Genomic DNA, 26246 nt, shown 5'->3' with positions numbered 1-26246 from the left:
CATCAAGAACCCTTATTTGATCAGCCCTCAGTTCCCAGCTCTCTCTACCTCTGTGATTCTGCCTCTACCACCCCCTCAGGCAGTGTGTTCCAGATTCCAACCCTACCTCCGGGGGATATTAAATTTCTATGCAGATCTCCTCTAAAGTTATTATTTTCCGCTTAAACCCATGCCCTCTGGTCTTAGACATCTCTGCCATGGAGAAAAGTTTCTCACCACCTGCCCAGTCTATACACCTTATCATATTGTACATATTTTCAGATCCCATCCAGCCTCTTGAACTTGAAGGAAAATAGACACAACCTCTCCTATCTCTCCTTGTAACTGAATCACTCTGTCCCAGGCAATGTCCTGGGGAATCTCCTCTGTACCCTCTCCAGTGGAGACACACGCCTCCTATAGTCTGGTTTCCAGAACTGCACACAGTGCTCCAGCTGTGGCCTGCCCAATGGTTTATAAAGTTGGACCATAACCTCCCTGCTCCTGTATTCTGTGCCCCAGCTAATGAAGTATCTTGTATGCTCTCTTCATCACTGCATCAACCTGTGCTGCCATCTTCAGAGGTTCTTGGACCAAGGTCTTACTATTCCTCAGTACTGCCTAGGGTCCTGATACACACTGTGTACATCCTATCCTTATTAGACACTTGAAGTACACCACCCTGCATTTAGCAGTGTAAAGATAAAGGTTAGCTTTATTTGTCACACCTACACTGAAGCAGCAAAACATGCAGTGAAATGCATCAATTACCAACCAAGTCCAGCCTGAAAGTGTCACCACACTTCTGGCACCAACACAGCATACCCACAATTTACCAAGCCTAACCTGTACGTTCTTGGAATGTGGGAGGAAACCACAGCACCCAGAGGAAACCCCTGCAGCCACATACAAAGTCCTTATATATAGCAACAGGAATAGAACTCCGGAAAACCATTAAGGGTGCCAAGAGGCAATATCAAGCCAAGATGGAAGCCCAGGCTAACTAGAGGGATGCCAGTAGACTATGGCTGGGTCTACATGAGATCACTGGGCACAAAGAAAAGGCTGAGATTATCAATAACTGTACGCTTCTCTTCCTGACAAACTTAACGTATTCTACTCAAGATTCGAACAGAAGAGGAGCGTCCCGCCCCCTCCGGATGAACCGGACCTGGTGGCATCGAGATTCATCGTTACCGAGGAAGACGATAGAAGAGCCTTCCTGAAGATAAATCCAAGCAAGGCAACAGGCCCAGATGGCGTCCCGCGACGGGTTCTCCGGGCCTGTGCAAGCGAGCTAGCTGGAGTGTTTGCTGACATCTTCAACTGCTCCGTGCTTCAGTCTAAGATCCCCTCGTGTTTTAAGAAGGAAACGATAATCCCATTGCTGAAGAAAAGCAAGGTGGCATGCCTGAGTGACTATCGAACTGTGGCTCTGACATCAATTGCTATGAAGTGCTTCGAGCGATTGGTTATGGCACACATCAACCATAACCTACCGGTCAACCTCGACGCTTTGCAATTCGCCTACTGGAGCAACAGGTCAATGGCAGATGCCATCTCTCTGGCGCTACATTCCTCCTTAGAACACCTGGAGAATAAAGACTCATATGTAAGGCTCCTTTTCATCGACTATAGCTCTTCCTTTAATACCATCATTCCAAATAAACTGATTCCTAAGCTCTGGACCTGGGTCTTAGCACTCAGATCTGCAGCTGGATCTTCAACTTCCTCACAGACAGGACCCAGGCTGTAAAAATAGGGGACAAGCTCTCCTCTACAATCACTCTGAGCACCGGTGCCCCACAAGGCTGTGTACTCAGCCCCCTGCTGTACTCACTGTACACCCATGATTGCATAGCCAAGTTTCCATCGAACTCAATATATAAGTTTGCTGATGACACCACAATTGTAGGCCGCATCTTGGGTAATGATGAGTCTGAGTACAGAGAGGAAATTAAGAACCTGGTGGCATGGTGTGAAGACAATAACCTATCCCTCAACGTCAGCAAGACGAAGGAATTGGTTGTTGACTTCAGAAAGAGTAGCGGACCACACGACCTCATCTACATCGGTGGTGCGCAGATGGAACAGGTCAAAAGCTTTAAGTTCCTCAGGGTGAATATCACAAATGACTTGACTTGGTCTAACCAAGCAGAGTCCATTGCCAAGAAGGCCCACCAGCGCCTTTACTTCCTGAGAAAGCTGAAGAAATTTGGCCTGTCCCCTAAAACCCTCACTAATTTTTATGGATGCACCATAGAAAGCATTCTTCTAGGGTGCATCACAACCTGGTATGGAAGTTGTCCTGTCCAAGACCGGAAGAAGCTGCAGAAGATCGTGAACCTAGCCCAGCACATCACACAAACCAATCTTCCATCCTTGGACTCACTTTACACTGCATGCTGTCGGAGCAGTGCTGCCAGGATAATCAAGGACATGACCCACCCAGCCAACACACTTTTTGTCCCACTTCCCTCCAGGGGAAGGTTCAGGAGCTTCAAGATTCGTACGGCCAGATTTGGGAACAGCTTCTTTCCAACTGTGATAAGACTGCTGAACGGATCCTGATCCGGATCTGGGCCGTACCTTCCAAATATCCGGACCTGACTTGCACTACCTTACTTCCCCTTTTCTATTTTCTAATTATGACTTATAGTTCAAATTTTTATTATATTTACTTCGATTTGTACTTCAGGGAGCGCAAAGGTGCAGAATCAAATATCGCTGTGATGATTGTACGCTTTAGTATCAATTGTTTGGTGACAATAAAGTAACCCTGATCTTCTGATCTTTGGCACTGTAAAGTGTTAAGCTAACCATTATACTACCTTGCCACCCATTTCCATTTGCCTTTAATCTGCCATGTCTACTGTTGCAGGTATACTGGCCTCTAATTCCTCTGCACATTTCTCCAGTATACTCCCAAGACATTATTTAATTCACTGTGAGACATTGTGTGTGCTCCAGGATTGTCTCTGAGATTTTCAAGTTCAGGTTCAAGTTTACTGCATTCAACCATACACAAGTGTACGGCTAAACAAAACATTGTTCTTCTGGGGCCATGGTGCATAGAGTCACACACAGCACAGACAATCACAAAATAATATTAGCACAAATCCCAGAGTGGCATAGCCTGAAGATCAACAGGGTGACATAAAGTAGAAGGTGTATGCTTAAAGTTCAAAGTAAATTTTTAATCAAGTACATATATGTCACTATGTACTACCCTGAGATTCACTTTCTTGCAGGCATTCACAGTAAATACAAAGAAACACAATAGAATTCAATGAAAAACTGTACACAACAAAGACGGGCAAGGAATATCAAGAACGTGTTTATGTATGACAGTATGATGTTACTGGCACTATTATAACAAGCAGCAGCAATAAAAGATGAAAAGTGACCAGTGTAGGATGAGAGTGTGTCTCTGAGTTGGAGAGTACGTGCTGGGTGGTAGCAGGGTGTTAAGAGTCTAACAGCCAGGGGATGAAGCTGTTAACCAGCCTGACAATACTGGCTCTAATGCTGTGGCTCCTTCTCCCTGACGGCAGGGGGGCAAAGAGACTGTGTGTTGAATACTGCTTTTGTAATTCCCCTAAGACTCTAGACATTTCTGCATTAACCCATTTAGAACACTTTGTATTAGTCTTGGTCAGATGTCGCACATTGCTTCTGTATTTCCACTGACCTTGCATGATGTTCATGGAATCATGAGGTCACACAGCACAAAACCCCCTGAGTCCACACTGACCATTTTACAGTAATCCTTCTCCTCAAATTCCCATAGAGATATACAACACAGAAACAGGTCCTTTGGTCCAACTGGTTCATGCTGACCAAGATGTCCATCTGAGCTAGTCCCATCTGCCCACATTTACTCCATATACTTCTAAATCTTTCCTGTCCTTGTACCTGTCTCTACCTCTTCTGGCAGCTCGTTCATATACTGTACTGGGTGAAAAAGTTGCAGCTCAGGTTCTCAATATATTTCTCCCTTCTCACCTTAGATCTTTTTGATTCCGAACCCTGGTAGAAAAATAACTGTACATTCTTCCTATCTGTCCCTTCATGCACCAACTCCCTGCTTCTATCTTTCATTCACACATTTGGATCAATCAACCTGCCAACTACCCTCTCTCCAAGGCACAAGAGACTCTGAAGATGCTGATGCAGATTGGGGGACCGCTTCATCAACCATCTTCATTCTGTTCGGGACAAAAGGCAGCATTTACCGGTGGCCACTCATTTCAACAAGTCTTCCCATTTCCATTCGGACACGTCTATCTGACACGTTTCTTCTGCTGTTTCAACAAGGCTTAACTCAAACTGGAGGACCAACTCCTCATATTCTGTTTCCAACCTGATGGCATGAACATCAATTTCTTGTAATTTGCACCCCCACCTCTCTTTTTCCATTCCCCATTCAGGATCCCCTCTTACCCCTTTTCTTCTCACCTACCCATCAAATCTCTCTGGTGCTCCTCCTCCTTCCCTTCATCCCATAGTCCACTTTCCTCTCTCTCTATCAGATTCCTTCCTCTTGAGCCCTTTACCTCTTTCACCCAGCATTCTACATGATTGCCTTTCATCTCCCCTCACCTATCACCTGCCAGCTTGTACTCCCCCTCCCCAACTTGTTATTCAGGCTTCTTTCCTCTTTATTTCCAGTCCCAATGAAGGAACTTGGCCTGAGTCATTGACCGTTTATTCCCCTCCATGGTTCCTCCAGTTTTTTGTGTGAGATCCAGTCTCTGAGACATTGCACCCTGCTCTCATGTTCTCTGTAAGACACCACACTCAGCTCCTCTGTTCCATCTGACATCAATACTGCACCACCCTCCAACATTCTCCCCTTGGTGTAGTGGTATTCATGCTCCCTCACCGGTGTCTTTGAAAGCCTGCAGTGCGTGCAGGTAACTCTCAGCTGTCTCCTCGTGCTCTGCCAGCTGACTGTAAGCGAAGGCCATGTTGCAGAAACACTGACCCTGTGCATTCCTATTTCCGAGGGAACCTGAGGAGAGATGAGGAGCATCCTTTTACTTTTGGAACACCATGTTAATTCAGAAACACTATCAATGTGTCTCAAGAGAAGCTACATAACACCATAAAACGCACTGTAGGAGCAGAATTAGGTCATTTGGCTTATCAAGCCTGTTCCACCATTCAATCATGGCTGATTTGTTATCCCTCTCAATCCCATTCTCCAGCCTCCTCCCTGTAACCTTTGATGCCCTTACTAATCAAGAAATTATCAACCTCCGCTTTAAACATACCCAATGACTTGGCCTCCGCAGGCATCCATGGCAATGAATTCCACAGATTCAACACACTCCGTCTAAACAAACTCCACCTTATTTCTGTTCTAAAGGGATGTCTCTATTCTGAGGTTGTGCCCTTTGGTCCCAGACTCCCCCACTATAGGAAACATACTTTCCAAAACTACTCTACCTATGCCTTTCAATATTCAATAAATTTCAATGAGATCCCCTCCCCAGTCTTCTAAGTTCCAGTGAGTACAGACCCAGAGCCATCAAAGGCTCTTCATACGGTAACCCTTTCAATCCCAAAATCATTCTTGTGAACCTCCTTTGGACCCTCTCCAATGCCAGCACACCCCTTCTTAAATAAGGGGCCCAAAACTGCTCACAATACTTCGTGTGATCTGACCAATGCCTTACAAAGCCTCAGCATCACATTTTGCTCTTATATTCTAGTTCTCTTGAAATTATTGTTAACATTGCATTTGCCTTCCTTACCGCTTACTCAACCTGCAAGTTAGCCTTTAGGGAATCCTGCACAAAGGTTCCAAGTCCCTTTGTACCTCCGATTTCTGAATTTGCTCCCTGATTAGAAAACAGCCTATGCCTTTATTCCTTCTACCAAAGTGCATTATCATACACTTCCCTACACTGTATTCCTGCCCTCCAGTCATAGCCAGCCCTAGAGTAGAGTACTACTCTTTGTTTAATGGTACCTAATGCAGTTCCTTTATCTCCCAACTGCCATAGCTATGCGGTTAGAATTGCACATGTTTTAGGAAAGATGTCATTAAGCTGGAAAATAGAGTGCAAAGTAGATTTACAAGAATGGGCTGAGAAGTGGTAGTTGGATTTTAATGCAGACGTGTGTGAACCCCACACAGTTATAGGAGGTGTATTGGCTCCACACAGGCAGCATCAGAGGTCAGGACCGAAGTTGTGGTCACTGGCTGCTACTACTTGCTGTCTGTCCTAAGGCTGACTCTGTGTCCTAAGGCTGCTGCACTAATACAAGATGGATCATTAAGTGTGAGGTGTTGCACTTTGGGAGGACAAACCAGGGTAGGACATACACAGTGAAAGGCAGGGCACTGTGGTGTGCAGTAGAACAAAGGTATTTGGGAATACAGGTCCGTAATTCCTTGAAAGTAGCATCGTAGGTAGATGGGCTGATAAAGTGAACTTTTGGCACCTCAGCCTTGATAAATAAGCGCACTGAGTACAGTCCTGATGAAGGGTCTCGGCCCGAAACATCGACAGTGCTTCTTCCTATAAATGCTGCATTGTGTTGCTTGAATTTACAGCATCTGCAGATTTCCTCGTGTTTGCACTGAGTACAAGAGTTGGGATTTAAAAAGGAACATGAGAGGAAACTGCTGGAGTAACTTAGCAGGTCAGGCAGGATCTCTGGAAAGAAATCAGGAGTTGCACTTTTGGGCTGAGACCCTTCATCAGGACAGGAAAGGAAGGGAAAGGGAAAGAAGCCAGAATAAGGAGGTAAGAGGAGGGGAAGGAGCACAAGCTGGAAGGTGATGGGTGAAGCTAGGGGAGGGATTGAAGTGAGAAACTGGGAGGTGATGGGTGAAGCTGGGGAGGGATTGAAGTGAGAAACTGGGAGGTGATGGGTGAAGCTGGGGAAGGATTTACGTGAGAAACTGGGAGCTGATGGGTGAAGCTAGGGGAGGGATTGAAGTGAGAAACTGGGAGGTGATGGGTGAAGCTAGGGGAGGGATTGAAGTGAGAAACTGGGAGGTGATGGGTGAAGCTGGGGAGGGATTGTGAGAAACTGGGAGGTGATGGGTGAAGCTAGGGGAGGGATTGAAGTGAGAAACTGAGAGCTGATGGGTGAAGCTAGGGGAGGGATTGAAGTGAGAAACTGGGAGGTGATGGGTGAAGCTAGGGGAGGGATTGAAGTGAGAAACTGGGAGGTGATGGGTGAAGCTAGGGGAGGGATTGAAGTGAGAAACTGGGAGGTGATGGGTGAAGCTAGGGGAGAGATTGAAGTGAGAAACTGGGAGGTGATGGGTGAAGCTAGGGGAGGGATTGAAGTGAGAAACTGGGAGGTGATGGGTGAAGCTAGGGGAGGGATTGAAGTGAGAAACTGGGAGGTGATGGGTGAAGCTAGGGGAGGGATTGAAGTGAGAAACTGGGAGGTGATGGGTGAAGCTAGGGGAGGGATTGAAGTGAGAAACTGGGAGGTGATGGGTGAAGCTAGGGGAGGGATTGAAGTGAGAAACTGGGAGGTGATGGGTGAAGCTAGGGGAGGGATTGAAGTGAGAAACTGGGAGGTGATGGGTGAAGCTGGGGAGGGATTGAAGTGAGAAACTGGGAGGTGATGGGTGAAGCTAGGGGAGGGATTGAAGTGAGAAACTGGGAGGTGATGGGTGAAGCTAGGGGAGGGATTGAAGTGAGAAACTGGGAGGTGATGGGTGAAGCTAGGGGAGGGATTGTGAGAAACTGGGAGGTGATGGGTGAAGCTAGGGGAGGGATTGAAGTGAGAAACTGGGAGGTGATGGGTGAAGCTAGGGGAGGGATTGTGAGAAACTGGGAGGTGATGGGTGAAGCTAGGGGAGGGATTGTGAGAAACTGGGAGGTGATGGGTGAAGCTAGGGGAGGGATTGAAGTGAGAAACTGGGAGTTGATGGGTGAAGCTGGGGAGGGATTGAAGTGAGAAACTGGGAGTTGATGGGTGAAGCTGGGGAGGGATTGAAGTGAGAAACTGGGAGGTGATGGGTGAAGCTAGGGGAGGGATTGAAGTGAGAAACTGGGAGGTGATGGGTGAAGCTGGGGAGGGATTGAAGTGAGAAACTGGGAGGTGATGGGTGAAGCTAGGGGAGGGATTGAAGTGAGAAACTGGGAGGTGATGGGTGAAGCTGGGGAGGGATTGTGAGAAACTGGGAGCTGATGGGTGAAGCTAGGGGAGGGATTGAAGTGAGAAACTGAGAGGTGATGGGTGAAGCTAGGGGAGGGATTGAAGTGAGAAACTGGGAGGTGATGGGTGAAGCTAGGGGAGGGATTGAAGTGAGAAACTGGGAGGTGATGAGTGAAGCTAGGGGAGGGATTGAAGTGAGAAACTGGGTGTTGATGGGTGAAGCTAGGGGAGGGATTGTGAGAAACTGGGAGGTGATGGGTGAAGCTAGGGGAGGGATTGAAGTGAGAAACTGGGAGGTGATGAGTGAAGCTAGGGGAGGGATTGAAGTGAGAAACTGGGAGGTGATGAGTGAAGCTAGGGGAGGGATTGAAGTGAGAAACTGGGTGTTGATGGGTGAAGCTAGGGGAGGGATTGTGAGAAACTGGGAGGTGATGGGTGAAGCTAGGGGAGGGATTGAAGTGAGAAACTGGGAGGTGATGGGTGAAGCTGGGGAGGGATTGAAGTGAGAAACTGGGAGGTGATGGGTGAAGCTAGGGGAGGGATTGTGAGAAACTGGGAGGTGATGGGTGAAGCTGGGGGAGGGATTGAAGTGAGAAACTGGGAGATGACGAGTGAAGCTAGGGGAGGGATTGAAGTGAGAAACTGGGAGGTGATGGGTGAAGCTAGGGGAGGGATTGTGAGAAACTGGGAGGTGATGGGTGAAGCTAGGGGAGGGATTGAAGTTAGAAACTGGGAGGTGATGGGTGAAGCTAGGGGAGGGATTGAAGTGAGAAACTGGGAGGTGATGGGTGAAGCTAGGGGAGGGATTGAAGTGAGAAACTGAGAGGTGATGGGTGAAGCTAGGGGAGGGATTGAAGTGAGAAACTGGGAGGTGATGGGTGAAGCTGGGGGAGGGATTGAAGTGAGAAACTGGGAGGTGATGGGTGAAGCTAGGGGAGGGATTGAAGTGAAAAACTGGGAGGTGATGAGTGAAGCTAGGGGAGGGATTGTGAGAAACTGGGAGGTGATGGGTGAAGCTAGGGGAGAGATTGAAGTGAGAAACTGGGTGGTGATGGGTGAAGCTGGGGAAGGGATTGTGAGAAACTGGGAGGTGATGGGTGAAGCTGGGGGAGGGATTGTGAGAAACTGGGAGGTGATGGGTGAAGCTGGGGAAGGGATTGTGAGAAACTGGGAGGTGATGGGTGAAGCTGGGGGAGGGATTGAAGTGAGAAACTGGGAGGTGATGGGTGAAGCTAGGGGAGGGATTGAAGTGAGAAACTGAGAGGTGATGGGTGAAGCTAGGGGAGGGATTGTGAGAAACTGGGAGGTGATGGGTGAAGCTAGGGGAGAGATTGAAGTGAGAAACTGGGAGGTGATGGGTGGAAAAGGTAAAGGGCTGAAGAAGGAAACAGGAGAGGGACCATGGGAGAAAGGGAAGGAGAAGGAGCACCAAAGGGAGGTGGTAGATGAGGAAAAGGGAAGTAATGGGGAGCCAGCGTGGGGAATAGAAGAGGAGGAAAGGGGGAGGAGAAGAATTATCGTAGGTCAGAGAAATTGTGACGGAATATGAGATGTTGCTCCCCCCAACCTGAGTGACCTCATCATGGCAGCAGAGGAAGCCATGGACCAGCATGTCGGAATAGGAATGGGGATTGGAACTAAAATGGTCATTCATTCGGAAATCCTGCTTGTTGAAAATGGAGTGCAGGTGCTCAACAAAATAGGTGACTCTTTGGGGCTCTGAATGGAGGTGAACAGGCAGAGGAAATGGTTGAGGCAGATACATTAACGGCATTAAAATCTGCTCCACATATCTCTGAATCAAAATCAGGTTTATTAACACTGTCTTATGTGATGTGAAATTTGTTGTTTTGTGGCAGCAACACAGTGCAAAGACATAGAATTACTATAAATTGCAAAATAAATAAATAGTGAAAAACAAGAGGCACAGTGAGGTGGGGTTCATGGACAATTGAGAAATCTGATAACAGAGGGAAAGAATCGTTGATTGAATCTCCCCCCTCTCACTTTAAATGCACGTCCTCTTGTAATAGATGTTTTGACTCGAGGAAACAGATACTGGCTGCCTACCTACGCCTCTCATAATCTTATGATCGCTATAAGGTCTCCCCTCTACCTCTGACGCTCCAGACAAAACATCCCAAGTTTGTCCAGCCTCTCCTTGTAGCACGACCTCTAACCCAGGCAGCATCCTGGTAAACCTCTTCTGCACCTTCTCCAAAATCTCCACACCCTTCCTGTAATGAGCAACACACACAGAGTGCTGGAGGAATTCAGCAGGTCAGGCAGCAGCTCTGGAGGGGAATGAACTGATGATATTTTGGACTGAGACCCTTCATCGAGATGGGAAAGAAAGGTGCAGAAACCACAATAAGGTGGGGGATGGGGGAGGATTACATGCTGGCAACTGATAAGTAAGACCAGGTGAGGGGGAAGGTGGTTGGGTAGGGGAGGGGATTGATGCTGCAAGAAGGTGTGAGGCAATAGTTGGAAGAGATAAATATCTTAGGCCAGTTAGCCTGATTTCAGTGGTTGGGAAGGTTAACTTGCAGGTTGAGTTGGTGGTAAGGAAGGCAAATGTAAGCTTTCATTTCAAGAGGACTACAATATAAGAAGTAGGATGTAGTAATTCTAAGACTTTATAAGGTATTGGTCTGTCTGCATTTGGAGTATTATGAGCAGTTTTGGGCTCCTAATCTAGTAAAAGATGTGCATTGGAGAAGGTACAGACAAGGTTCATGAGAACAATACTGGGAATGAAAGGAGCATTTGATTACTCTGGGCCTGTATTGCTGGAGTTTAAACAAATAAAGGGGGATCTCACTGAAACCTACCAAATATTTAAAGGCCTAGAGAGAGAGGATGCAGAGAGGATGGTTCCTATAGTGGGTGAGTCTAGGACCAGATGGCACAGCCTCAGAATAGAGGGACATTGATTTAGAACAGAGATGAGAAGGGATCTCTTTAGACAGTGGGTGGTGAATCTGTGGTATTCATTGCCATGGATGGCTGTGGAGGCCAAGTTACTGAGTATATTTATAGCAGAGGTTGACGGGTTCATGGTTAGTCAGGGGGTCAAATGTTACAGGCAGAATACAAGAGAATAGAGTTAAGAGGGATAATAAATCACTACCCTAAATGCCAGCGGCATAACAGGCAGTAGGTAGGATAATGACTTGATGGGCAAAGTGGCCTAATTCTGCATCTATGTCTTATGGTCTTATAGTATGGCGAGGACAGTGGACCATGGAATAAAGAGTTTGGGATCCAGAGGGAGGTGATCGGACTCTTCATGAGGATGAAGTTCATGATGGGGGAGAAGAGAAGGGTTGTGAGGGTCACTGGAATGGAAGAAGACAAAAAAAGGTGAGGGTGAGAGATGGAGTGTTTACTGGAAGTTAAGGAAATCGGTGTTCATCATCCACACCTTCCTCCCTGAGTTCCTCCAGCATTTTGAGTGTGAGTGTTGCTCAAGATTTCCAGTGGCTGTGGAATCGCTTGTGTCTTCCTGTAGTGGGATGACCTTCTACCTCTGACAACTCTGGACTGCCTGCCAAGCTAAGAATAGTGTAAGGTTGGGGGGGGGGGGGGGGAGGGTGTAATTGATGTACATTGAGATTCCTGCTCAGCCCATGGAGCCTAGTTCCCCACCGTGCAAGGCTGCCGCACGTTGGTGGAAGTCCAGTGCCTTGCCGTAGTCACTGGTGGTGTTGTAGACGGCACCGAGGTTCTGCAGGATCACAGCCTCTTTCCTGCGCTCCAAATTGTCCCGTTGGCAGTACGGGAGGGCCTGCTCGAAGCACTCAGCTGCTAGTGAGAAGATCTTCAACTGCGAGTAGCCGAGTCCGATGTCATTGTAGAGTTTTCCTTTCAAACAGTGAGAACAGGGACATTAACATGAAGGTTCTTAACATCCAGGTTTTGATACACACTCTACACAGAATTCATTCCTCTACATCGGTGGACCCTACATAGCATGGGGTCCGCTTTGTTGTGCAACAGCGGGATTTCCTGGTGGCCAACCATTTTAAGTCCACTGCCCAGGCCCACACTGACACATTGGTCCATGGCCTCCTCTACTGTCACGATAAGGCTACTCTCAAGTTGGAGGAGCAACACCTCATATTCCGTCTAGGTAGCCTCCAACCTGATGGAATGAACTTGAATTTCTCGAACTTCCCATTATTTCTCTCCACCCTCTCCTACCGCTCTATGGATAAACAGTTGATGCTCCAGGTTGAGACCCTTCATCAGAACTGCTTTCTTTGCTGATGTTGTGTGCCTGTGATGCTGGCGCAAGTAAGCATATGACAGTAAACCCCACTTTGACTTTAATAAACATATTGATCAAGTACTCACCGAGCAGGGCCTTGTTCTGAATGTTCCCACAAATGGTCCGGCACTCGTTCAACACCTGGCTGATCTCGGTGGCCGTGAACTGCCGGCACTGCAGCATGTGTCTGGCGGCCTCATTCAGGGCGATGGTGGCTAGGTCAGGGCTGCCCCCCTGCCGGTAGAGCTGGCCTGCCCTCCGGAAGCACCGGCCAGCCTGGGCCAGATCCCCTGCCCTTACCCGGCAGCTGGCCAGCTTCATGCAGGTGTCTGCCTCTCCCTGTGACTGCTGGGCCTGGTAGTGAACCAGGGCCTGTTGGTAGTGTTCAGCAGCACTCTGCAGATCCCCCAGCCCCTCGTGAGCTATCCCCAGGTTAAAATACAGGTCACCCTGCCTTTCCCCACCCTCGGCCGGCTGCGACCTCAGCAGGAAGTCCAGGCCTTTGGCTGGCCTGCCTGAGGCCACATAGGCAGCGCCCAGGTTGAAAGCACAGGCCCTCTGCACACCCTGTTCACCCGTGTCAAGGGAGATAAGAAAGGCCTTCTTGAATGAGACCAGAGCCTCCTCCGGCCGCTCCTGGGCCAGGGCCCGGCTCCCGGCTTTGGTGAGGCACTCGATCTCAGCTTGGATCTCCAGATGATCATCTTCACCCTCGTTCCCCTCCTGCTGCTTCTTTCGCTTCTTCTTTTTCCTAGTCTTGCCTTCAAGCTGGGCCGGGCCAGCATGCAGTGGCACATTTGGAACCACCACATCGGAAGCCATAACCCCAAGTGTCCTCAAATGGACCTGCCAAGAGTGAACACACATTAACCCACACACACATTGGAAGAACTTTCTCACCCAGGGGCAGGAGGGACGCACTGCCTGAAGGGGTAGTGGAGGCAGAGACAAGTGAAAAAATATCTAGATGAGTATTTGAATCACTAAAGCAGAGACTGCAATGAACTGAGTGCTGAGAGATAGGATCAGCAGAGGAGGGTCAGCATGAACATGGAATTACTTTTCAAGATGCTGGTTTGGACTCTGTGGATATTTTCACAAGGCCTTCTACTGTATTGCATCAATCCAATTCATTTCTCTCGATTCAATCATCAGCACATCATGGACGCTAGCCTCCCTTCCATAGACTCTGCCTTAGCTTCTCAGTGCCTCGGTGAAGCAGCCAGCACAATCGAAGAGCCGCTGCACACCCCAGACATTCTCCCCTCCGTTGGGAAAAGATACAGATAAATGACGTTGTGTACCAGCAGGCTCAGGACTCTTATCAAACTGTTGGACGGACCTCTTGGGGGGGGTGGGGGGACATTCTCCCCTCCGTTGGGAAAAGATACAGATAAATGACGTTGTGTACCAGCAGGCTCAGGACTCTTATCAAACTGTTGGACGGACCTCTTGGGGGGGGGGGGAGTGCATTATAGCATAGTGGTTAGGGCAATGCTTTACATCACACTAGCTACAATTACGGGACTCAGTTCCTACTGTTGTCTGTAAGGAATTTGTCTGTTTTCCTGGTTACCCCACAGGTTTCCTCTGGGTTCTTCACTTTCTTCCCACATTCCAAAGACGTACGGTTAGGGATAGTGAATGTGGGCAGGCGATGTTGGCACGAGAAGCATAGTGACTCTCAGAATCATACTTGCTGAATTGATTTGACGCAAATGATGCATTTCACTATGTGTGGTGGCATCCGTCGGTCTCGAGAGACCATGGATCTGTGCCTGGAGTTTCCAGGGCGCAGGCCTGGGCAGGGTTGTATGGGAGACCGGCAGTTGCCCAAGCTGCAGGCCTTCCCCTCTCCACGCCACCGATGTTGTCCAAGGGAAGGGCACTAGGACCCATGCAGCTTGGCACCGGTGACGTCGCAGAGCAATGTGTTGTTAAGTGCCTTGCTCAAGGACACAAACATGCTGCCTCAGCTGAGGCTCGAACCAGTGACCTTCAGGTTACTAGTCTGATGCCTTGCTCACTAGGCCATGCGCCATCACAGAATCACTATACGCTTTGATATTTTGATTACATGTGACAAATAAAGCTAATCTTTATCTTTATAAAAGAGACTCTTGACTTCACAGTTTTACACCTTAGCTTTTACCTGCACTGAACTTTCTCTGTAGCTGTTATGCTTCATTTAGCAATGTTTTGGAGAAGGAAGTCGGAGGATCAGAATGGGAGAGCGGCAGGAGCCAATTTGATTTTTCTTCTTCTCATTGGAGTTAAGAGAGGTGGGACTGCGCAGGTGTGTGACGTCGGGCAGTGAAGCGGGCCTTATACAGCGGGCAGCATCATTTGCGGGCAGCGGAGTGAGCCGGGATCAGAGTGAAGGCTTAAGGGCTTTGACTCAACAGGCTTAGGTGGAAACGGGCAAGGCAAGGTAGGTTTAGTTTTCAAGTTTTCCTGTTATTTGAGGAAAGAGGGAGGTATGAGTGTGAGGGCAGCTTGTTGTTCTCGGTGTCAGATGCGGGACGTCCTGGAGTCTCCTAGCTTCCCGGACATCCACATCTGTGCCAGGTGTGCCGAGCTGCAGCTCCTGAGGGACCGTGTTTGGGAACTGGAGCTGCAGCTCGATGACCTTCGTCTGGTCAGGGAGAGTGAGGAGTTGATAGAGAGGAGTTACAGGCAGGTGGTCACACCAGGGTCACGGGAGGCAGATAAGTGGGTCGTGGTTAGGAGTGGCAAGGCGAAGAGTCAGGTACTATAGAGCACCCCAGTGGCTGTACCCCTTGACAACAAGTACTGTTGGGGGGGACAGCCTACCTGGGGGAAGCAACAGTGGCCGTGCCTCCGGCACAGAGACTGGCCCTGTAGCTCAGAAGGGTAGGGAAAGGAAGAGGAAGGCAGTAGTAATAAGGGACTCGATAGTTAGGGGGTCAGATAGGCGATTCTGTGGATGCAATCAGGAGACCCGGATGGTAGTTTGCCTCCCTGGTGCCAGGGTCTGGGATGTTTCTGATTGCGTCCAAGATATCCTGAAGTGGGAGGGTGAGGAGCCAGAGGTTGTGGTGCATATAGGTACCAATAACATAGATAGGAAAAGGGAAGAGGTCCTGAAAGGAGTATATAGGGAGTTAGGAAGGAAGTTGAGAAGAAGGACTGCAAAGGTAGTAATCTCGGGATTACTGCCTGTGCCACATGACAGTGAGAGTAGGAATGGAATGAGGTGGAGGGTAAATGCATGGCTGAGGGATTGGAGCAGGGGGCAGGGATTCAAGTTTCTGGATCATTGGGACCTCTTTTGGCGCAGATGTGACCTGTACAAAAAGGACGGGTTACACTTGAATCCTAGGGGTACCAATATCCTGGCGGGGAGATTTGCTAAGGCTACTGGGAGATTTTAAACTAGAATGGTTGGGTGAGAATTAATTTGAAGAGACTAGGGGAGAGGAGGTTAGTTCACAAATAGAGAAAGTTAGTAGACAGTGTGTGATGGAGGATAGGCAGGTGATAGAGAAGGGGAGCGCTCAGACCGAAGATATAGGGGAGAAGGAAGAAAAAGATAATAAAGTTGTATGCACCGTTAGGGATAAACAGAGAGGAAGAAGTGGAGCATTTCTTAAATGCATCTATTTTAATGCTAGGAGCATTGTAAGAAAGGTGGATGAGCTTAGAGCATGGATTGATACCTGGAAATATGATGTTGTAGCTATTAGTAAACATGGTTGCAGGAGGGGTGTGATTGGCAACTAAATATTCCTGGATTTCATTGCTTCAGGTGTGATAGAATCGGAGGGGCAAGAGGGGGAGGTGTTGCATTGCTTGTCCGAGAAAATATTACAGCAGTGCTTTGGCAGGATAGATTAGAGGGCTCATCTAGGGAGACTATTTGGGTGGAATTGAGGAATGGGAAAGATATAGTAACACTTATAGGGGTGTATTATAGACCACCTAATGGGGAGTGAGAATTGGAGGAGCTAATTTGTAAGGAGATAGCAGATATTTGTAGTAAGTACAGGGCTGTGATTGTGGGAGATTTTAATTTTCCACACATAGACTGGGAAGCCCATTCTGTAAAAGGGCTGGATGGTTTGGAGTTTGTAAAATGTGTGCAGGGTAGTTTTTTGCAGCAATACATAGAGGTACCAACTAGAGAAGGGGCACTGTTGGATCTCCTGTTAGGGAATGAGATAGGTCAGGTGACGGAGGTATGTGCTGGGGAGCACTTCAGGTCCAGTGATCACAATGCAACTAGTTTCAATATAATTATGGAGAAGGATAGGACTGAACCCAGGGTTGAGATTTTTGATTGAAGAAAGGCTAACTTTGAGGAGATGCGAAAGGATTTAGAAGGAGTGGATTGGGACAATTTGTATTATGGGAAGGATGTAATAGAGAAATGGAGGTCATTTAAAGGTGAAATTTTGAGGGTACAGAATCTTTATGTTCCTGTTAGGTTGAAAGGAAAGGTTAGAAGTTTGAGAGAGCCATGGTTTTCAAGGGATATTGGAAACTTGGTTTGGAAAAAGATAGAGATCTACAATAAATATAGGCAGCATGGAGTAAATGAGGCGCTCGAGGAATATAAAGAATGTAAAAAGAATCTTAAGGAAGAAATTAGAAAAGCTAAAAGAAGATATGAGGTTGCTTTGGCAAGTAAGGTGAAAATAAATCCAAAGGGTTTCTACAGTTATATTAATAGCAAAAGGATAGTGAGGGGTAAAACTGGTCCCTTAGAGAATCAGAGTGGACAGCTATGTGTGGAGCCAAAAGTGATGAGGGAGATTTTGAACAATTTCTTTTCATTCACTAAGGAGAAGGATATTGAATTGTGTAAGGGAAACAAGTAGGGTAGTTATGGAAACTATGATGATTAAAGAAGAGGAAGTACTAGAGCTTTTAAAGAATATAAAAGTGGATAAGTCTCTGGATCCTGACAGGATATTCCCTAGGACCTTGAGGGAAGTTAGTGTAGAAATAGCAGGGGCTCTGACAGAAATATTTCAAATATCATTAGAAATGGGGATGGTGCCAGAGGATTGGCGTATTGCTCATGTGGTTCCATTGTTTAAAAAGGGTTCTAAGAGTAAACCTAGCAATTATAGGCCTGTAAGTTTGACGTCAGTGGTGGGTAAATTAATGGAAAGTATACTTAGAGATGGTATATATAATTATCTGGATAGTCAGGATCTGATTAGGAACAGTCAACATGGTTTTGTGCGTGGAAGGTCATGTTTGACAAATCTTATTGAATTTTTTGAAAAGGTTACTAGGAATGTTGACGAGGGTAAGGCAGTGGATGTTGTCTATATGGTCTTCAGTAAGGTGTCTGACAAGGTTTCACACGGAAGGTTAGTTAGGAAGGTTCAATAGTTAGGTATTAATATCGAAGTAGTGAAATGGATTCAACAGTGGCTGGATGGGAGGTGCCAGAGAGTAGTGGTGGATAACTGTTTGTCAGTTTGGAGGCTGGTGACTAGTGGTGTGCTTCAGGAATCTGTACTGGGTCCAATGTTGTTTGTCATATACATTAATGATCTGGATGATAGGGCGGTAAATTGGATTAATAAGTATGCAGATGATACTAAGATAGGTGGCGTTGTGGATAATGAAGTAGGTTTTCAAAGTTTGTGGAGAGATTTAGGTCAGTTAGAAGAGTGGGCTGAAAGATGGCAGATGGAGTTTAATGCTGATAAGTGTAAGGTGCTACATTTTGGTAGGAATAATCCAAATAGGACATACATGGTAAATGGTAGGGCATTGAGGAATGCAGTAGAACAGAGTGATCTAGGAATAATGGTGCATAGTTCCCTGAAGGTGGAATCTCGTGTGGATAGGGTGGTGAAGAAAGCTTTTGGTATGCTGGCCTTTATAAATCAGAGCATTGAGTATAGGAATTGGGACGTAATGTTAAAATTGTACAAGGCATTGGTGAGGCCAAGTTTGGAGTATTGTGTACAGTTCTGGTCACCGAATTATAGGAAAGATGTCAACAAAATAGAGAGAGTACAGAGGAGATTTACTAGAATGCTACCTGGGTTTCAGCACCTAAGTTACAGAGAAAGGTTGAACAAGTTAGGTCTTTATTCTTTGGAGCGTAGAAGGTTGAGGGGGGTCTTGATAGAGGTATTTAAAATTATGAGGGGAATAGATAGAATTGACGTGGATAGGCTTTTTCCATTGAGAGTAGGGGAGATTCAAACAAGAGGAAATGAGTTGAGAGTTAAGGGGCAAAAGTTTAAGGGTAACACGAGGGGGAACTTCTTTACTCAGAGACTGGTAGTTGTGTGGAACAAGTTTCCAGTAGAAGTGGTAGAGGCAGGTTCGATTTTGTCATTAAAAAAAAATTGGATAGGTATATGGACAGGAAAGGAATGGAGGGTTATGGGCCGAGTACAGGTAGGTGGGACTAGGTGAGAGTAAGCATTTGGCATGGACTAGAACGGCCAAGATGGCCTGTTTCCGTGCTGTAATTGTTATATGGTTATATGGTTACTTTTTTTAACCATGCTCTACCTCAGTGCACTGTGTAATGAATTGACCTTTAAAAACAATACGCAAGACAAGTTTTTCACTATCTTGGTACATATCCCAATAATAAACCAACATTACTTCAGCCCTATAGTGCCAGTGAGCCAGGTTCAATCCTGGCCTCCAGCAGACTCTGTGGGGCCTGCATTTTCTTCCTGTGACCATGTACACTTCCATCCATGTTTCTAAACTAATTAAACTCCAATGTGGAACCAGACAAGGATATCCGTTGAGCCCTTTGCTTTATGATTTGGTGCTAGAACCTTTAGCAATTGCCTTTCGAGAGTCTAAAGATATCACCGGTATCTTAAGGAAAGGTACTATTCATAAAGTCTTGCTTTATGCTGATGACCTTTTGTTTTTATATCTAATGTTACAACTTCTTTACCCTCTATGTTTCATTTACTGACTAATTTTAGTCAGTCTTTCAGGATGTAAATTGAATTTACATAAGAGTGAATTGTTTGCCTTAAATCATTTGATACCAACCAATATTAACCTTCCTTTTAAAATTGTAAGAAAACAATTTACATATTTGGGCATAACAATCACTAACAATTACAAAGATATATTCAAAGAAAATGTTTTAACCTTAATGAATTATGTGAAAAAGACACTCTCTAATTGGTCGCCTCTCTCTTTATCATTGATTGGTCGAATTAATTCTATTAAAATGAATATTTTACCTAAATTCATATACCTCTTTCAAGCCGTACCTGTTTTTATTCCTAAGTCTTTTTTTGATTCTCTAGATTCGATTCTTTCTTCCTACATATGGAAGAACAGAAAACCCTGATTAAAGAAAGCCCACCTTCAAAAAAGGAAAAAGAATGGTGGCCTTGTTTTACCCAGCTTTAGGTTATATTATTGGGCAATTAACATACGAAATCTAATGTTCTGGTTATAGTCTATTAATTGTGAGGATTGTCCAATATGGGTCTTTTTGGAAGCCAATTCTGTTATTGGGTGCAAGTTGAATAGGGAGTTAACATTGGCATGTGGCAAAGGTAATGTCGCAGTAGTTATGGGGGATTTCAACATGCGGGTGAACTGGGAGAATCAGGTTGGTGCTGGGCCCCAGGATAGCGAGTTTGTAGAGTGCCTACGGGATGCATTCTTGGAACAGCTTGTACGAGAGCCGACCAGGGACAAGGCTATTCTGGATTTAGTCTTGTGTAATGAACAGGATTTGATAAGCGATCTTGAAGTAAAGGAGCCATTAGGAGGTAGTGACCATAATATGATAAGTTTTATCTGCAATTTGAGAAGGATAAGGGCAGATCAGAGGTGTCAGTGTTGCAGTTGAACAGGGGTAACTATGGAGCCATGAGGGAGGAGCTGGCCAAAGTTAACTGGACGGATATCCTAGCAGAAAAGACAGTGGAACAGCAATGGCAGGTATTCTTGGGAATAATGCACAAGGTGCAAAATCAGTTCATACCCCGGAGAAGGAAGGATTCAAAGGGGGGAAAGGGGCCACAGTGGTTGGCAAAGGAAGTCAGAGATTGCATAGCATTAAAAAAAAGGAAATATGACAGAGCTAAGGTGAGTGGGAGGACAGATGATTGGGAATTTTTTTTTATTTTTTTTAAATTTTTTATTAGTTTTTGGGAAATTTTTAAGGAACAACAGAACTTAACTAAAAAGGCAGTACTGGGAGAAAAAAATTAGGTACGAACGCAAGCTAGCCAGGAATATAAAGGAGGATAGCAAAAGCTTTTTTAGGTAAGTGAAGAGAAAGAAGATAGTTAAGAACAATGTTGGGCCCTTGAAGAATGAATTGGGTGAAATTGTTATGGGAAACAGAGAAATGGCAGAAGAATTTAATAAGTACTTTAGATCTCCCAGATGTATGGATGGGCCAAGGACATAGGGTAACAGAGGAAATGAAACAGATTGACATTCGGAAGGAAACGGTGATGAGAAGACTGATGGGACTGAAGGCTGACAAATCCCCAGGTCCAGATGGTCTGCACCCTAGGGTACTAAAGGAGGTGGCCCCGGAAATTGCGGATGCATTGGTAATCATTTTCCAATGTTCCTTAGATTCAGGATCAGTTCCTGAGGATTGGAGAATGGCTAATGTTATCCCACTTTTTAAGAAAGGAGGGAGGGAGAAAACAGAGAACTATCGTCCTGTCAACCTAACATCAGTAGTGGGGAAGATGCTAGAGTTCATTATTAAAGATGAAATAGTGCCATATCTAGACAGCAGTGATGGGATTGGGCCGAGCCAGCATGGATTTACCAAGGGTAAATCATGCTTGACTAATCTATTGGAGTTTTTCGAGGATGTAACCAGGAAGTTAGACAAGGGAGATCCAGTGGATGTAGTGTACCTTGATTTTCAGAAGGCATTTGATAAGGTCCCACATAGGAGATTGGTGGGTAAAATCAGAACTCATGGCATTGGGGGGAAGATATTGACATGGATAGAAAACTGGTTGGCAGATAGAAAGCAAAGGGTAGCGGTGAATGGGTGTTTTTTGGAATGGCAGGTGGTGACTAGTGGGGTGCCACAGGGCTCGGTATTGGGACCACAGCTGTTTACGATTTACATCAATGATTTAGATGAAGGCATTGAGAATAACATCAGCAAGTTTGCTGATGATACTAAGCTGGGTGGCAGTGTGACATGTGATGAGGATGTTAGGAGAATTCAGGGTGACTTGAATAGGCTGAGTGAGTGGGCAGATACTTGGCAGATGAAGTTTAATGTGAATAAGTGTGAGGTTATCCACTTTGGGAGTAAGAACAGGAAGGCAGATTATTATCTGAATGGTGTAGAGTTAGGTAAGGGAGAGATACAAAGAGATCTAGGAGTCCTTGTTCATCAGTCACTGAAGGTGAATGAGCAAGTGCAGCAGGCAGTGACGAAGGCGAATGGAATGTTGGCCTTTATTACAAAGGGAATTGAGTACAAGAGCAAGGAAATCCTTTTGCATTTGTACAGGGCCCTGGTGAGACCACACCTGGAGTATTGTGTACAGTTTTGGTCTCCAGGGTTAAGGAAGGACATCCTGGCTATAAAGGAAGTGCAGCGTAGATTCACGAGCTTAATTCCTGGGATGTCCGGACTGTCTTACGCAGAGAGGTTAGAGAGACTGGGCTTGTACACACTGGAATTAAGGAGATTGAGAGGGGATCTGATTGCAACTTATAAGATTATTAAGGGATTGGACAAGATAGAGGCAGGAAATATGTTCCAAATGCTGGGAGAGTCCAGTACCAGAGGGCATGGTTTGAGAATAAGGGGTAGGTCATTTAGGACAGAGTTAAGGAAAAACTTCTTCTCCCAAAGAGTTGTGGGGGTCTGGAATGCACTGCTTCGGAAGGTAGTGGAGGCCAATTCTCTGGATGCTTTCAAGAAGGAGCTAGATAGGTATCTTATGGATAGGGGAATCAAGGGATATGGGGACAAGGCAGGAACTGGGTATTGATAGGAATTGATCAGCCATGATCTCAGAATGGCGGTGCAGGCTCGAAGGGCGGAATGGTCTACTTCTGCACCTATTGTCTATTGAAATTTTCTATTATTTCTCTTCTTGGATTCTTTCTTCCATTATCTGTAAATAAATTAACTGACAGTTTGGTGGTTAAACACACTTTGAGGATCTGGCCACAGTTTAGAAAACATTTCGGTTTATTGAGATTTTCTCTTTCCAGTCCTATTTTTTCTAATTTTTTTTAAACCATCTACGACCGATCTGTGTTTTAGAGAATGGGATAGATTAGGCATTAAACAATTTCAGCATTTGTTTGTTGGAGGGAATCTCTCTTCTTTTGAGCAGCTCTCAGTGAAATATAACCTATCAAATACCCACTTTTTTTGATAGCTACAGATTAGAGATTTTTTTAAGATCTAAACTACATATATTTCCTACTAGCCTGGATAAGAACATAATAGATGTAATTTTAAATTTGAAACCTTTTGGAAATGGCTCAATATCTTATATTTATGGTCTGTTTTAAGGATTGAGAATGGCTCCTTTACATAAAATTTAAAAAGATTGGGAAAAGGATTTAGAGACTTCATTATCTGATGAGACCTGGAGGGTTATTTTCAAAATGGTTAATTCTTCATCATTATGTGCTCATCATTCCCTCCTACAATTTAAAGTAGTACATAGGGCTCATATGTCTAACGACAGCTCTCTTGCTATATTGCAGATATATCTCCTTACTGTGATAGACATAATAATGAAGCCTCTCCATTAATTCATATGTTTTGGTCATGTTCAAGCCTTGAAAAATATTGGAAAGATGTATTCCAAACTTTTCTGTACTTTTTAAAGTTAGTTTTAAGCCCAAACCTTTAACTGCACTATTTGGTATTGTTGAGGAAAGAGTTATAATTTTGGAGCCTTCACTTTCGTGGGTACTGGCTTTTATTTCTCTTATGGCTAGGAGGGTGATCTTGCTTAAATGGAAGGAGGTTGCCCCCCCCCCCCACACATGCTCGATGGTTATGTGATGTTATGTCATGTTTAAATCTAGAGAAGATTCGTTGTTGGATTTCTAATTCTAACCAAGATTTTCAAATGTTATGGGGACCCATTCTGAACTATTTTAAAAATCTTTGAATTGTTATTAAAGCATAGATCTGGACTATTATCATAAAACACTATATGGTAAAGTACTCTTTTCTTTTTCTCTTGTTTTTTTTCCAACTAGTTTTATCTTGGTAGGGGGTGTAGATTTTTTTTACAATATAATTAACCCTACTAGTGTATTTGATCACTCAAAATATTTTATTTGATTATCAGTATGGGATACCATGACCGTATGCATTTTGTGCTATCTTATTTTGATTTATAATAAGTATCCTTATGAACTCTGTATTTGTGTGTATGAAATTCAATAAAAATATTGGAAAAAGAAAGACTTCAGTCCATGTGAGTTGGCATGTTAATTGTCTACTGTAAATTACCCAGTGTGTAGATGAGTGGTAGAAACAGGGAGAAAGGATATGAGTACGCAGAGAATTTTAAAAAACTGTGATTAGATAGATAGATAGATAGATAGATACTTTATTCATCCTCATGGGGAAATTCAACATTTTTTCCAATGTCCCATACACTTGTTGTAGCAAAAACTCATTACATACAATACTTAACTCAGTAATAATATGATATGCATCTAAATCACTAACTCAAAAAGCATTAATAATAGCTTTAAAAAAAAGTTCTTAAGTCCTGGCAGTTGAATTGTAAAGCCTAATGGCATTGGGGAGTATTGACCTCTTCATCCTGTCTGAGGAGCATTGCATCGACAGTAACCTGTCGCTGAAACTGCTTCTCTGTCTCTGGATGGTGCTATGTAGAGGATGTTCAGGGTTTTCCATAATTGACCGTAGCCTACTCAGCGCCCTTCGCTCAGCTACCGATGATAAACTCTCCAGTACTTTGCCCACGACAGAGCCCGCCTTCCTTATCAGCTTATTAAGACGTGAGGCGTCCTTCTTCTTAATGCTTCCTCCCCAACACGCCACCACAAAGAAGAGGGCGCTCTCAACAACTGACCTATAGAACATCATCAGCATCTCACTGCAGACATTGAATGACGCCAACCTTCTAAGGAAGTACAGTCGACTCTGTGCCTTCCTGCACAAGGCATCTGTGTTGGCAGTCCAGTCTAGCTTCTCGTCCAACTGTACTCCCAGATACTTGTAGGTCTTAACCTGCTCCACACATTCTCCATTAATGATCACTGGCTCCATATGAGGCCTAGATCTCCTAAAGTCCACCACCATCTCCTTGGTCTTGGTGACATTGAGACGCAGGTAGTTTGAGTTGCACCATATCACAAAGTCCTGTATCAGTTTCCTATACTCCTCCTCCTGTCCATTCCTGACACACCCCACTATGGCCGTGTCATCAGCGAACTTCTGCACATGGCAGGACTCCGAGTTATATTGGAAGTCAGATGTGTACAGGGTGAACAGGACCGGAGAGAGTACGGTTCCCTGTGGCGCTCCTGTGCTGCTGACCACTGTGTCAGACCTACAGTCTCCCAACCGCACATACTGAGGTCTATCTGTCAAGTAGTCCACTATCCAATCCACCATGTGAGAGTCTACTCCCATCTCCGTTAGTTTGTGCTTTAAGATCTTGGGCTGGATGGTGTTAAAGGCACTAGAGAAGTCAAGGAATGTAATCCTCACAGCACAACTGACCCCATCTAGGTGAGAGAGTGATTTGTGCAGCAAATACGTGATAGCATCCTCCACTCCCACCTTCTCCTTATACGCAAACTGAAGCGGATCCCGGGCGTGCCTGGTTTGTGGCCTCAGATTCTGTATTATCAGCCGCTCCATGGTCTTCATCACGTGCGACGTCAAGGCAACAGGTCTGAAGTCATTCAACTCCTTTGGTTGTGGTTTCTTTGGTACCGGGACAATACAAGATGTTTTCCACTGTCTGGGTACTCTTCTCTGATCTAGACTCATGTTGAAGATGCGCTGTAGTGGTTCTCCCAGTTCAGTTGCACAGGCCCTCAGTAATCGTGGGGAAACTCCATCCGGTCCAGCCGCCTTGCTGGTACAGATCTTCCTCAGTTGACCTTCCACCTGTGCAGCCGTAAACCTGGGCGTGGGCCAGGTCTCCTGTGAGTGGATATTTTCCTGTGAGGGAAGTAAGCCTGGTGTGGAGTTCTGCAGTGAGGGTGAGATTGTGCTGTCGAACCTATTGAAGAAGTTGTTCAGCTGGTTCGCTTTCTCCACATCTCCACTTATGTTTGCCCCCCGCTTTGCACCACATCCGGTGATGATCTTCATCCCATCCCACACCTCCTTCATGCTTTTTTCCTGCAGCTTTTGTTCTAACTTCCTCCTATACTGCTCCTTTGCCCCCCTTATCTGTACTCTGAGTTCCTTCTGAACTCTTTTAAGCTCCAACCGATCACCATCTTTAAAGGCCCTCTTCTTCTGGTTTAGGAGGCCTTTGATGTGACTAGTGATCCAGGGCTTATTATTGGGATAGCAGCGAACAGTTCTAACAGGAACAACCGCATCCACACAAAAATTAATATAGTCCGTTGTGCATTCAGTGACCTCCTCAACGCATATATTCAATGATGAATATATACAATACTAATGTTTATGAGGTAATTAGACAGATATATGAACAGCCAGTGAACAGGCAGATATGGATCATGTCCAGGCCAATGGCATTAGTTATATTGGCATTATATTTGACCAAAAAGTAACGGTGGACTGAAGGGCCTATTCTTGTGTTGTCCATTTTCTGTCTGAGTAAATGGGTAGATAATGGACAGCATGAATTTGGTGGGTTGAAGGGTCTCTCCCCAAGCTTGATGATTCTCTCCGGGTTATAAAGGG

At 45.5% G+C, this 26246-nt stretch overlaps 1 protein-coding gene across 3 annotated transcripts in view; it reads right to left on the bottom strand.

Moving 5' to 3' along the window:
- The window catches only part of LOC140735812 (uncharacterized), a 93231-nt gene that overhangs the window by 57579 nt on the left and 9406 nt on the right, over positions 1-26246 (bottom strand). For 2 of the 3 annotated variants that reach the window (XM_073061310.1, XM_073061312.1), the window contains exons 2-4: positions 12472-13231; positions 11764-11979; positions 4865-4993 (exon numbers count right to left, since the gene is read on the bottom strand). In XM_073061310.1, the coding sequence (XP_072917411.1) occupies positions 4865-4993; positions 11764-11979; positions 12472-13207 (1081 nt within the window). In that variant the 5' untranslated portion in view covers positions 13208-13231. Of the gene's footprint in view, positions 1-4864; positions 4994-11763; positions 11980-12471; positions 13251-26246 lie in introns of those variants that run through there. The other variant, XM_073061311.1, reaches the window with a different exon arrangement.

This window comes from Hemitrygon akajei, chromosome 11, assembly GCF_048418815.1.
Source record: "Hemitrygon akajei chromosome 11, sHemAka1.3, whole genome shotgun sequence".
Classification (NCBI taxonomy): domain Eukaryota; kingdom Metazoa; phylum Chordata; class Chondrichthyes; order Myliobatiformes; family Dasyatidae; genus Hemitrygon; species Hemitrygon akajei.
The sequence above is the reverse complement of the archived record's forward strand: the minus strand, read 5'-3'. Positions and strand labels throughout refer to the sequence as shown.